The sequence below is a fragment of the Macrobrachium nipponense genome, chromosome 18 (genome assembly GCF_015104395.2).
Source record: "Macrobrachium nipponense isolate FS-2020 chromosome 18, ASM1510439v2, whole genome shotgun sequence".
Lineage (NCBI taxonomy): Eukaryota > Metazoa > Arthropoda > Malacostraca > Decapoda > Palaemonidae > Macrobrachium > Macrobrachium nipponense.
Window position 1 is genome coordinate 21,188,702 of NC_087211.1, and position 14,572 is coordinate 21,203,273.

General features: G+C 39.1%; 1 protein-coding gene across 4 annotated transcripts in view; it reads right to left on the minus strand.

Moving 5' to 3' along the window:
- Positions 1-14,572, minus strand: part of LOC135196912 (CBY1-interacting BAR domain-containing protein 1-like) — a 206,939-nt gene that overhangs the window by 43,305 nt on the left and 149,062 nt on the right. For 2 of the 4 annotated variants that reach the window (XM_064223733.1, XM_064223731.1), the window contains 2 exons: positions 10,359-10,391; positions 4,749-4,871 (listed from right to left, as the gene is read on the minus strand). In XM_064223733.1, the coding sequence (XP_064079803.1) occupies positions 4,749-4,871; positions 10,359-10,391 (156 nt within the window). The remainder of the gene's footprint in view (positions 1-4,748; positions 4,872-10,358; positions 10,392-14,572) is intronic. The other 2 variants (XM_064223735.1, XM_064223732.1) reach the window with 1 other exon arrangement.

Genomic DNA, 14,572 nt, shown 5'->3' on the forward strand with positions numbered 1-14,572 from the left:
TGAAGGTCATCTACTACCCACTTCTATGCCCCATAACTCTGCCACTTGGCCCACTGGCCTGCCCGGCAACCCCCACACATGGCAAAGGAGAGGGAGAGGCACCCAACCTATCGACGACCCCCTTATTTCTACCCCTGGAGCCCCTCTTGCCTGTAAGAGTGGGACCGAAAGGGACATTGGTCCTCTGACTTATGCAATGACGAACGGGAGGGGCCCCACCGAAACTGAACTCCTAGATGGGTTACCAAGTGATGATCTCTGTACTTGCTGCTGAATGAGAGACTGACTTGGACACAGCCTGGTGCACCAACCTGTCTTTCGTCTCCTCCAGCTCAGTCCAAGGAAACAGGAACTGAGATACTAAAAGATCCCCATTCCTGAGCGCCAACAAGGACTAGGGGTCAACTGATCTTGCCATCCTGGACAATGCCACGTCCCTTCTGTTCAGAAGATTAGCCCAGAAATTGACACTAAGATGTGCGAGATACGAGAATACCTTGCCCCCAGACTGTAACAAACTGGCAAGAGAAGAAGCACTCACCAACCCTTTTGGGACCTGTCAGACGCAGTCTTGGCAATGACCATCGACCACAAGTCCAACCATGACACTGTCTGGAACACGGAGGCTGCCGTAGACTCCAAAGCCGAGGCATCCTGCAGAGACAAGGACGGTGCCACCGACCTCACCTGCTCCAAAGTCAACCCTGGCTTGAGACGTATAACATCTGGGTTAAGATGACTAGGCAACAAGCAGACAGAGTTCGTAGCATAATGTACTTCCTAGGCCTCGTGAGTGGAGGAAGCAACTTGTGGCATGTGGTGTGACTGCAGAAGCAGACGAAGCATCGGGGAGAGGCAATGAAAACCCTTCCCACGAAGGAAGGGTCGAAACTCTACGATGCTCCCTCTTACTATAAAATAACTTTTACTGTGCTCTAGGCCACACATGTCATTCCGGGCAGGGATTCGTTATGGTACAAACATTAACACGACACCTACTGCATGTGGAGTGTGGGTCTGCAGCTGCAGAAGCCAGGAAACGAGAACACAAGAAACCTTGAGGCTGAGAAGAAGCAGAGAAAGCCATAACACAAGCAAACACACACAGACAATCAAAATAGCAAAAATGGGCAAACAACTGGGTAAAAGGCTGAGAGAGGGCAAATGTGACTCACCCAGGCGGTTAAGAAAGACTAAATGCATTAGCATGGGTGCGCGGTCTTTGACCAGTTTTCACCTGATATACACACACATTGCCAGATCTCACAAGATTCCTTGCTTTTTCATCTCCGATTTTTAACCAGATCCAACTAGGCGCTAGAAAATTATCCTATACGTAGTTAAGACCGAAGGTTTGTTCGAGTATGAACAACAGTTTTACATACGAAAACAGTGATAAATATAAATGACTAATGAAATGAACAAACTATTGTTTGCATATGGAAGATGGAGAGGAGGGGAGAGGGAGGAGAAGATATTGTTTGGAATGGGAATCCCCTCCAGAAGGACTTCAGGTATTAAGGACCTATCTGGGGTTGCTTCACTTCGTTTTTTACTAGGACTATTGGGAGTCACTTCCCCTATTTGTTTTTTACTGGCACTAGGACCAGCTTTTGAGTCACTGGAACCCTATTGCACAACAAAACTGTCCTGAGACATTTGTTTCTGGCATCTCTCTAAAATTTGCCTAAAGTGAAACAAGACATTGTCATTAAACATGTTGGAGGCACTGATTACAACATCTTTGTTGGGATGATAATTCTCCACAAATTTTTTTTACGTCACTCCACTTAGCAAACATGCCCTTAATCACTGAAGTAGGCACATTCCCTCTCTCTTCCTCCTCCTCCTCCTCCTCATCTGCTGTCTGTTGCTATTCCTGCTGAAGGTCTTGCAGCTCTTCAGTAGTTAGCTCTTCCCCGTGGGCATCTCCACTAACTCTTACACATCCTTGCCACTCACATCCAAGCCCATGGACTTCCCAAGAAACACAGGCAGTCCCCGGCTTACGACGTTCCAAGGTTACACCGCTTTTAATTATATTTATCAGACATTATTTCCAGGTTTACAATGCATGTTCCAGGGTTGCAACGCCTACAACGCTGATCTGGGAGAAGTAATACGACTCCAAAAATGCATAATAATAAATTTTTGAAGGTTTTTTGAAGAAAAAATGCAATAAGAATGCAGTTTACTTAGTTTTTAATGTACCCAAAGCATTAAAAGTAAGGTTTTGTTAGGAATTTTGATGTTGTTCCAGCTTACGACGATTTTTGGCTTACAACGCGTCTGAAGAACTGTACCCCTGTCGTAACCCGGGGACTGCTTGTTTTAATTATGGAACTTACCCAGTAATTATATGGCTAAGAGAGTCACTCGCAGCTGTATAATTACTGGGTAAGTATAGTTAAAACTTTATTTCATTATAAAAATGTCCTATTCCACAATACATGTAGGGTTGCCAGGGTCGGCCTCAAATCCTTCAAAATCCTTCTCGAGTTAACATTCTGGCCAAAATTTTCTCCAAGTAGAGTTCACTGTTCTGGAAGTCACTCCCTGTCAGGCCTTATCTATAAGGCTTATGCAACTGAAGATATTAAAGTGATCCTTCCATAACTCTCTTTGGGTCCATTCAGTGTCCGAGGTCACTTCAAAGCATCTTTGAAACAGTGCTTTGGTGTACAGTTTCTTGAAGTTTGAAATGATTTGTTGGTCCATAGTCTGGATGTGAGGTGTGGTATTAGGGGCCAAGAACTTTACTGTGGTGAATTTCAATTCATCCAACAACTGGTCTTCCACGAGGATGTGCAGGAGCACTGACCACTACCAGGAGGCACCTGAGTGGCAATTGATTTGCCTGCAGGTATTTCTTCACCACAGGGCCAAACACTTCATTGGCTCACTCAATGAAAATTTGCCTCATGACCCATGCCTTTTTGTTAACCTTCCACATGACAGGCAATTTATTTTTCGTGACATTGTTTTTCTTGAACATTGAGTTTCAGAGTGATACACCAGTAGGGGCTTTACTTTGAAATCCCTACTGGCATCCCTACTGGCATTCCCACAGAACAAGAGAGTTCGCCTATCTTTCATAGGCTTGTGTCCTGGCAATGCACTTTCCTCCTGCATGATCTAAGTCCTCTTTGGCATTTTTTCCAAAAGAAACCTGTTTATGCTCCTCTTTGACACACTTTTTTCAAGAGAGACCTGTTTAGTCACAATTGATGACTTCTTGGGGGAGGAATCCTTCAGCCTTTAAGTATTCTTTGAATTCATCCACAAATTGCTGGAACTCACAATCTCCCCATGCCTTATGACTGTGTGCCTGTTTACTGTTTGAATTTTTCAAATCAGGCTTTCCTGGTCTTAAAATCACTAACAGCAGCACTTGTAGGTATTTTCTTACTGAGATCACCTTGCAACACCCTTGCTTTTTCATAAATTATTGCCTCGGACACATTATCTCCCACTAACTGTTTTTCGTTGATCCACACCAACAACAGCTTCTCAACATCTTAAACCAATTGAGATTTCCGTCTTGTTAAAGACATGAGCTACCTTGATTTCTTTGTTTCTTCGAAGAAACGCACTTGCTTTACATCCTAGCAAGATCAGCCACCCATATGCCACTTTCATACTTTCTTAAATTCTATAGTGTTTCTCACTTTTTTTTACAGGGTTGGGCTGGCACTTGGAACTTTCTGTGGCCCCATGATGGCTTATTTAGCAGTTGCACTCTAATAAAAAGCACAAAATACAGTGATCATGTGGGGTGATGCATAATATTAATGCGTAAGTTGATGCCCACTCACCAAGAAACAAAGGCAGAATGGGTCATAAGAGAACTTGGGATGCTTTGTTTGGGCACTCAGTATAAGGCCTATTCATGAGGTGGGCCCTGGAAGGAGTGTTTTTGGGCATATGAAACCCCAAGTCAAAATTTCATTGGAAAAAATAAACGAAAACCAAATTATACAAAAACCAGGGCATATGAAATCCAAGGTTTGACTGTAGATTGTAAGACAAATTAATAGGACTTAAGCTGTACATATTGGAAACATGGGTGAAACGCCTTTGACATTTGATATAGCCATGAATCAAATAGTTGATAAAACTGGTGTAAAGTCCATTCTTAACAAAACTACTGGGCATGAAAAACTGCTTCACACCTGTGCTTATAAGTATGACAGATGGTAATAAACTCAAGCCAATGCTGATTTTCACGAGAAAAACATTGCAGAAGGATGTTTCCAAGTGGTATGGTTGTTCATGTCCATCCGCTCTTTTTTGTTTGAGGTGAATTAACTAGTGTCCTGTATCCACTTGATTTATGTTTCAATAAATCCTGTAAATATAAGATCAGGAAAATGGCACCTGGATGATGAACTCTAATAAAAAATTCACATGGGAGAGAATCTATGAGCTAATACATACATATTCAGTACTTCCTAATAATGTCATAAGCAATAAGTAAATAACTATTATGTACCTCTATCTTCAAGATTTCAAACTACATATATATGTTTAGAGACATATGCATCATCAATGAGGGTTCTATATAACTGGTGGGTTTTTATGCAAAACAGATTTAATATTAAAAATTTAACAGGTTTGCTCCCTTACAACTTTATCATATTATTAAGACAGGAGTACAAATCTTTATCTTATCCTCAGAAATGCTTCTGGTGGCCTAACAAAATGATGAAGAGGAATAAAGTAAGAAAATTCTGAGAATTGGCACCTACCTTTTTCCTGGTTTTTTTTCGTTCTCTTGAACTTTTAATTACTGGGGAGAGTGAAGGTCCTTTTCCTACTCCTAAAACCTCTGCTCGACCACTAGGATCTCCCTTCAGTGCATTACGAAATTCCTGCAATGGTAATGTTGAGTATTTAGAGCAATTATTTCTTTACTGTGCATGCAACAGATACAATATTTAACTTACAAGTACTATGTGCTTTCTATAAAAAACTACAAATCATTGTTCAACTTTGTATCTTGATGCATTAATCTTTTTGAGTAGAGATTTTTTGAGTTGAGATGTTTTGAGTTGAGATTTCAAATCAATAGCTTTTGTAAAATGATGTACTAAATGGTCCATTAACATACTCCATGCAATATATTTTTGTGACTTATTTAAATTACTGCAATATATACATATGAAATGCCTTCTTAAAAAGATATATTACTGTATACTATATGTATTTTTGTTTTACTGAATTACGAGATTAACATCAAACCCAGGTACATTACAGACACCCAAAATCAAAATAAAATAAAAAATTAAAAAATATAAAAGTGGCTAAAAAGCAACATTAAGTTCAGTGCACCAGTCAAAAGGAATAAATAAAAAATTAACAAGCAATTATCACTCAAAGTTGGAAAACTTGATAAGTGTGAAGTGCAGTGCCTATATAATTCAAGACCCAGAAAAAGAATGGCTACCACACTACAAGCAAATAAAATATCAAAATAATAAATATGAATGCATATCACTGTAAAATCACATCACTATCATGTATACAATAAACTGGTATTTCATAGGACAGACAATCTAATTTATAAAAAAAAAATACAGAATTTCATGTTAGTGAATATATTCACTTAACCCTTAATGGATGGGCATCATCAAATGAGTACTATCCATATCAGGTTTTGAATGATGGATGGGATAACTCATTTGAGTATTAATATTACATGCCATACTATTTGGATGAGTCAGTGGGAAAGATGTCCATATCGCTTCAATGATCCATAAGTGACTAATGGCAACTGTAGTAGCTTTGACAGAGGGCGACCAGTTTACCTTTGAGACTTCATGCGGGAACGTATTGCCCCTCTCTATCCCATGATGTCTTTTTATTTATTTGCCCATAAATATACCCAAGGATTGCGCTGTTGGTGTTAGTTCTTATAATTACAATTTTGCAAAGAAATAATTAGAAAAAACATATAACCTCACAAAAGGTTACGGCATTTTCCCATCTCGGTAAATCTTGTAAATATTGTACAATAAATATACGTACTTAGAATATACCGATTTTAGTTCTTTCCCCATGGAAGGTACAGAAAATGTTTTAGTTATTTTCTTCTTACAACCAGTGCATTTGCATATTTTCTTCTTTCCACTGATGTGTTGTTTCTTAAATTGGCTGACCTTAAAGTTTACCTGTCTGAGGGTGTGCTTGATATATATGTATTTAGCCTGTCCCTTAAAGGTTGAATAAATGCAAGCCATAAAGACGAGGCTGCTCCTTCTAATTATTTTCATTTTCAAGCAAACCTAGGCAATTGCATGTGAGGAGAGAGTTGAAGGACCTTGATAAAGGGATATATGTAGTTTGTAACCTATAGATGTCAATAAAAAAATTTTTGTATGAAATAAAGTTTGCACAAGATCAAACATTCACTTGAATGTAAAGGAAAAAGAAGGAATGAACCCTTAAATTGATGCAATCAGGTAAAATGCAACATGCTGAATTGGTAATGTAACCAACCACCTGCAAATGCAAATTTACTGGCACTTCATATTACAGACAGTACTATATGCGTTATGTAGCCTGTCAGGCACTTAATATTTCAGATGCTGTATTAGATGTTGATCCTAAGATGTTAATGAAATGTTGATGGCTATTTTAATAAGGTATGTCTCTAGAAAGGTCATCAAATTCAGAACAAATGACCTGCCATGGTTTAATGATATGAACATGTGGATGAGCTTACCATGACAAACAGACCAAATTCAACACACACAGATGAAATTGTTCATATGAAAATTACACTATTTTTGTAGAGTTTTGACATGCTGTGAATAAAACTTACCATACAGCCGAGAGAAATTACAATAATGTCCTAAAGAAGAAACTTAAAGGAAATGCTCAGCCTCATCTGTGGTGGACCAGAGTGGCATCAACTTATCTTTGGGTCAGGCTCGCCTTCCATTCCAACATTACCAACAGACGATGGTAGATTGGTTACTGGCCCTAGGGAAGAGGCTGAACTGCTTCATTGAGCTTTTGAAGCTAAGCAATCAGCTGTGGATGTCCCTCTCCCTGATACTTGTCATCCTGAACCTATTCTTAAAAAATTTGCATTTCACTCTAGGGATGTTCAGAAAATTCTGGATAATCTTGTAGCCGTGGGTGGAGAAGATCCAGATGATTTCTTCCCTTTTTCAGTGATTTGTCTTCCAAGATTAATAGATTCTATGTATTTTTATGTTGACACCGTATCTTTGTGGATGAGCGAAAGCTTAGTTACAGTGTTTAGTCCAAAGAGTGGTATATCCGCAGACAGCTATAACTATATGCTAATTTCTATTCTCCCTGTGCTCTACAAAGTTATAAGTATGTGAAATCTAAAGGCTTGTTAGCTGATAGTCATGTATATAGAAATCAGTTAGGTACCTGTGATGCTCTTTTAGACTCGACATGCCCTTTGCAAGAGAATCTTGATAAAGATTTTCAGTGCAAAGTAATTCAAATAGATTTAAACGCTGCTTTTAATTTAGCAAATCATAAGGCACTTATAAACTTCAGAATCTTGGAGTGAGTGGTTGTGTGATAGGATTACTTCAAGATTACCTTACAGGCAGGCTTAGGAGGCAGCAGCGAGTTCCTGTTGATGGGATCTTGAGTGAACCAAGACATATTGTGTCCGGAGTTCTGCACAGTAGTGTTCTGGCTCCACTGTTGTTTTTGGTGTATACAAGTAATGTGGTTGTTGGCCTGTAGAACAAGATTGTTAAGTATGCCAATGATGCAATTATTGTGGGCATAGTAGTCTCCACTTATGAGAAATTGAGCTGCCCTGAGCCTTAATCGGGGCATGGACCCGATCAGTAAATGGTTTTAGTTGATGGGTTATGAGGTTGAACTCCAGTAAAACATAAAATAATCTTGTACAGATTTCCCACCCCATCCTCCCCTTTAGGTGGATGGGACTTTGCTGAATGAGTCTGAAGTTTTAAGTATACCAGGTGTAACTTTGGACTCACTCTTACTTTTGAGAAACATCAAATGAAAGTTTTAGCAAGTGCTGCACACAAGTTAGGTATTGTTTCTAAAGTCTCATATATTTATAACGGTAATAAAATCAATGCAACCTTTTTCAGGTCATTTGTGCTTACTTTACTAGAATACTGTTCTTTGGTGGGTATGTCTGCTTCTGCCAGAGATTTATCTCTTTTGGAGCGAGTGGTTCAGGGTGGTAGGTTTCTGTTTCCTAATATTAGCAGATATGACTTAGACCATCGTCGATGGTCTCTTGTTTAACACATTTTCAAAAGCTGTATTTTAATAGAGATCTTTCCCATTCATAAATAATCCCTGATCCCCTTTTCCTGCTGAGAGTAAGTGGACTAACTGAACAGCAGCACCAATATGTAGTAAATATGCCTCGGTGTCAAACTTCTTTGTTCCAGAGGTCCTTTCTTTCTCACACCGTTGGACTGTGGAACAGTCTCCCAGATGATGATGTGCAATTGGAACTTCAGAAGTTCAAGCAAAGATGCAAGGCATTACTACCCTTATGCTATTCTCCTAGAATTTTAATACATTTTTATCTGTTTATTAATTTATTTTTATTTCAAATAAGTTGTGATCTCCTCTTAATGTATTTCCCTTTACCTTCTCTAACTTCCTAATGAACACCATAGTCTTTGGAAGCTTGAATTTCAAATTAATGGTCCCTGTGGGCTCCTTCCATATGAATAGAGTTCATCTGAATAATAATAATAATCATAAATGCTTTAATCCTCACAGTCCGGCATAAATTATATATTAAGCACACCACTACAACGGGCTAAATTTAAGGATGGCCAATTTAAAAAAAAAAAAACATCAATGGAAAAAGAAGATATGCATATGCCATGGTACAAAAAGAAAATATCAACAAAAATTTCTGTACCTTCCATATGAAATTGAAAGTAAATCTATCCAACCTCTTTACCAAGGCTGATAAAAAATATGGCAATTTTACCAAGTTATAAAGTTTTTTCTAATAATTTTTTCATTTTATTTTGTAAAATTATATTTACAGCTCACAAATATCATAATAGTAGATAAGAACTAAAATCATTAAAAAATTCTGACTACATTTATTATAAAATATTTATGACATCATATGATAGGAATGGTGAACAACACTCCCCTTCGACATCTCGAGGCAAACTGTTCTTTCTCGCCAGCACCAATTAGCTATTACAATTGCTGTAAGAGTTGCCATGATTCATTTATTGCCCATGGAAGCAATCTGAACACTTTTCCCCACAGAATTTGTTCAAACTGTATGGAGCGAAATGTTGATTGTCACAGGATGATACCATCTTACAACAAACATTTTTGGACAGAAAAGTGTCAGTCCCATTCACTCTAGCATCTGCTAAGTGTGGCACACTTAATGGATTATTCCATTAAATATGAATTAATACTAGACTGACAAATCCAATGAGTACCAAAATTCAATAAATCCATTACTCTAAGGTGTCAGTATATTGCCAAAATTCAGAAGTTTCAATTACAGTATGTAATTATTACTGGTCAGTCTAAAAACAGGGAATAGATTTTGAATGGTTATGTTGCAATATTAGATGAGCGAGATGAAGCCAAGGCATTATTTATACTGGGAAAGGGGCAATTTACTGTACTGCTGCTCCATGTTACTTCTAAAACCTTTGGAAGTCTTGCTTTCAGTGTTATTACTTATAGTATTTATAAAGACTACTGCTACTGCAGAAGGGCACTATGGTCCTTTGCTTGGAATTGTCTTCTCTTTCGCAGTTACTGAAGTATACAGTGCTCATTGTTTCCGTGCAAATCCAATAATATTACTGACTAGTATACCTTCTTTTAAACCCATTAACATTACAGTCTACTGTAATGTCTTATCTGCACAAATCTCAGACACTTCATAACAAGAAGAAGGAAGTGTTACCAGTAGTAGATGGGCCAGTGCCTCTGGTTACCACTGGTTCTCCAGCAGCAAACTGGATAACTTTCTGTAGACCTGGTTTCAGATCAGAATTTTCTGACTCGGTTTTGCCCCTTTTTTTTTTTTTTTTTAACTCATTTTGTGTTTAACTGCCAGGTAGGACAATTATATCACTTGAGAAGGCTGGAGCTTAACTGAAAATGGTGGCTAATAAAGAACTGGGGGATAAAGGTTTTTACCAACCTGAAATCATGTGTTTTTAATATAACTCTTGGATAGTCTGCCCCTCAAAATACCAGTGTTAAACTCTAGTATGGTAACGGTATTTTTTATAGTTCAAACAATTCTGTTTACACACACACACACACAAAATGCAAGGTAGTGAAGCACAGACAAAATAATTTAAGTTAATGCTCTTGTGTATTACCGCATCAAAGACATCTCTTGCATTGCGGAATGCCTGCATTGAAAAATATAATATTAGTACAAGTAAACTTACAGGTATATTATTGAATTAAGCTACTTTATTAAATACAACTAAGCTACAATGGTGACAAAAGGTTAAAACAATTTGTTAAATAGACCTACTTTACTATAGTTTCTTTACTTTCATTATATGAAAGATTAAAGAATTTAACTATCACAAATGCATGTTAAGAAAAGTAAATTGAAATATAGCGAGGATGTAAAGCTCAAACACAGAAAATGCCTAGAAATAACTAGTATAGTAAACACTGTTCCTTTTGATTACCAGTGGAAAATTCAGCTTAAGTTTCTTAACAGCATTTTCATGAAATATCCTGGAAAATCTCATGTTACTTTATATGTAAGACACTGAAAAAATTTAGGCAGAGTATTCACATTTCTCAAAACAACTTCAATACTCTTCCACCTCTTTTTTTAAAATTTTATATTTCCCTTTACAAAGTTAAAACCTAAATACCTGTCATAGTTCTATTTGAAGTATTTAAAGTGAGATAAGATAGAAACTGTCTGCAGGTAGAGTTAGCTATCCATCAGGAGTCTTGATTTTTCAATCTGCCAGGAATCATGGTGATGAGTATCTGAGGTAGCCTCTTAGAGCTTCAGCTATGAAAACTTAAATTTAGCTCAATTCTAACAGCTTAAGTGTAAGCACAAGGAATGCTTAATTTTTCTATGAGCTGGTATGAGGACATTACACTTTTCGGTTGACACTAAAGGATTCGTGTCGCCCAGTGAAATAATCCTTAAGTTCATTATTTCTAGGTAAATGATACTAACATTATACCAGAGAAAAAATAAAATCAGGAGGATGTCAGAATAACTGACTCGCTCACCCTAAATAAAAGTGTCGGTATGTAGCTGGGGCGAGTGAGACCACTACTACGAACCTCTTGTCATTTAGAATTCTCCTACATCAAAATCCCCCTCCTGAGAGAGCTGATACACAGTCGGAGTCAGCAACTACTACTACTACGCTACCTACCACGCCGACTGCAGCGCCTCTGATGGCCATCCTTGTCGTTAGATGCCAATCTTGGGCTGTAGGTCGGGGAACAGGGGGGGGGGGGATTTCACTGGGCGACACGAACCCTTGCCCAGAAATAGATTTTTCCTCCGTCAAAATCCCTTTTCTGGGCTCAGTTCGTGTCGCTTCGTGAAATAGTACCAGAGAATTAGCACAAGATTGGGAAAAACAAAAGGAAAAAGGTCTCAATAAAACAAAGGAAGTAAAAAGGAGTAAATATAATCTGATTGAGAGCTTACAAGTTATCATAAAATAAAGTTAACTTAAACTAATGAAATAAATTATATACAGTTAACCTTAAAATTATACTTAAACTAACTTATGATAACTTATCTAATACAAGTGAGGTTCAAAATCAGTACATCAGGGAAGAACACTCACTGAAAGTTATATATGTAAATGAAAATTATACTAAGCATCTCAAATATATATTGGTGTGCTTCCCTAGCATAAAAATAAGGGGAGCAACACCGATAATTACAATTAATATATACAATATAGTTGTGGGTGCCCCAAGCAAAAAAATATGGGACACACCACTATAAGTATTCTCCTAAGCAGCTAAGGCTGAAGGACCCAAAGAGCATAACGGTAGGTTAGGTGCATTATTAGTTGAGGCAGGTAGAAAGGAGATCTGGATCTTCAACTACGACTACTGAGCAGTGTCAGGGGAAACTATGTTTCCTGCTGCCACTGCCGGAAATTTTCAAGATTCCAAGGACTTTAAATAATGACGCTTAAAAACTGTTGGCGATTTCCAGCCTGTATACTTCTTTAAGTCATCAAAGTTCATATGCTGGAAATAATTAATGGAGGTGGCTACTGCCCTGATGTCATGGGCTTTGGGGAATGGTTCAGGATTTGCTTGTTTAATAAAGTAAAAGATTTGTTGCCTAATTCCCTTTATTGAAATAGTACCACCTTTTTCCCTCATGAAAAGGGGGGCCTGAGGATGTAGAGGATGTCCTAGACAGAAAGGCTCATAAGGTCGTCACCGGACAGAGAGAAGGGTCTTGTGGAAGAGGGATGACCTTCCAAGGGGCCCACCTCATTAAAGGATCCTCATTCTTTGCCAGAAAACTACGATCTGGAGATAGTAAGACTTCTCCTGAGGGGAGGAAATCTACATGTCCAGCATCTCTGGAAAGGGCTGACAGTTCTGATATTCTGGCTCCTGAGGCCAAACTTAGTAAGAATAGAGTTTTCCTCAGTAGCATTATATATGTACAAGAAACATTGTCAGTGTCTGAAGCCAGCTTGAGAACGTCATTCAAGAACCATGAAACTGAACTAGGCCTTTCAGAAGGTCTAAGGCTAGCACAGGCTTTGGGAATAGACGTAAAGTAGGAGTCTGTTAAGTCTATTTTAAAACCAAACTGAAAGATTTTCTTTAAAGCTGACTTATTAGTTGTAATAGTACTAGCTGCTAATCCTTTTTCGAATAAAGATCTGAAAAAGGATATAGCTAGGTTGACTGTCATGGTTCTGGTGTTTGTTTCCTTCAGGAAAGTTGCTAACTTCTTAACAGCAGCATCATACTGTCTCAAAGTTGATGCTCTCTTATCTGATTCTAAGAAAAGAATATTCTGAGGATCAATATTAGCATCTCTCTTAGCCGCAAACTTCATGAAGTCCATAAAGTTAGGGTTTTGAGAATTCCTGAGGAACCGAACACAGTCCTCATTTGTACTGACTGAGATAGTTTGGGATTGGGGATCTGTCGAGGTCGGAGACCCAATTCCAGAAGCAGAGGATACCAGTTGCTCTTGGGCCAGTTCGGGGCTAATAGAGCTACTTGTCCCTTGAATGTCCTGAGTTTGTTCAGGACTTTCAATAGAAGATTCACTGGAGGAAAGATGTATATCTTCTTCCACTGATTCCAATCTATGGACATGGTGTCTATGGCATAGGCCAGAGGGTCCAGGTTGGGGGCCACATAGCAAGGGAGCTTGTGGTTCGCTTGAGATGCGAATAGATCTACTTGGAGACCCGGAATACTCCGGCGTATCCACTGGAATGACTTGTCGTCCAGGGACCACTCTGATTCTAGAGGAACTGATCGAGACAGAGTGTCCGCTTCACGTTCCTTACTCCTGCTAAATGGGTGGAGGATAGATGCCATTTGTACTTGGTTGCTAGAGAGAAAATGGCTATCATGACATGGTTCACATGTTTTGATTTGGATCCTCCCCTCTTGATGCAGTGTACTACTACTGCGCTGTCCAAGACCAGCTTTATATGAGAGTTCTTTGCTGGTAGAAGCCTCTTCAGAGTGAGAAATACTGCCATGGCTTCCAATACGTTTATGTGAAGCTGGCGGAACTGAGATGACCACGTTCCTTGAACCTTCTTGAACAGGGAATATCCTCCCCACCCGCTTAGAGAGGCGTCTGTGTGGATAACCAACGCCGGAGGGGGAAACTGAAGAGGAACTGACTTGGACAGGTTCTTTGTCTTCGCCCATGGGCGGAGACGATTGCGAAGAATCTGCGGGATTACTGACAACTTGTCTCGAGATTTGACATTTGCTCTTGAGCGCCAAATTCAATTTATGTCTTTCAGTTTTGCTTTTAACAGGACATCTGTTACTGATGCAAACTGGAGTGAACCTAGGATCCTTTCCTGGTTTCTCCTTGACGCTCGTTTGCACTTGAGGAATTGCCTTACTGACTTGGCTATTTCTTTCCTTTTGACCACTGGAATTGACAGATTGTGGGAGGTCAAGTCCCATTGAATGCCGAGCCATTGAAAACGAGACTCCGGAGTGAGTCTGGACTTTGTCCTGTTTATTTGGAACCCCAGATGTTCCAGAAACTGGATTACTTTGCCTGTGGCTCTGAGGCATTCCTCGACGGTTGTTGCCCAAATCAGCCAATCGTCAAGGTACGCTACTACCATTATCCCTTGTGATCGTAGTTGTTGTACTACTACTTCCGCTATTTTCGTGAATACCCTGGGGGCTACATTCAGCCCGAAGGGCATCTCTTTGAAAGAGAATGCCTGGTCTCCCAACCTGAAGCCTAGGTATGGGCAGAAGTGTCTCGCGACTGGGATATGATAGTATGCGTCTGTAAGATTGTTAGAGGTGGTGATGGCCCCACTGGGAAGTAAGGTCCGCACCTGCGAGTTAG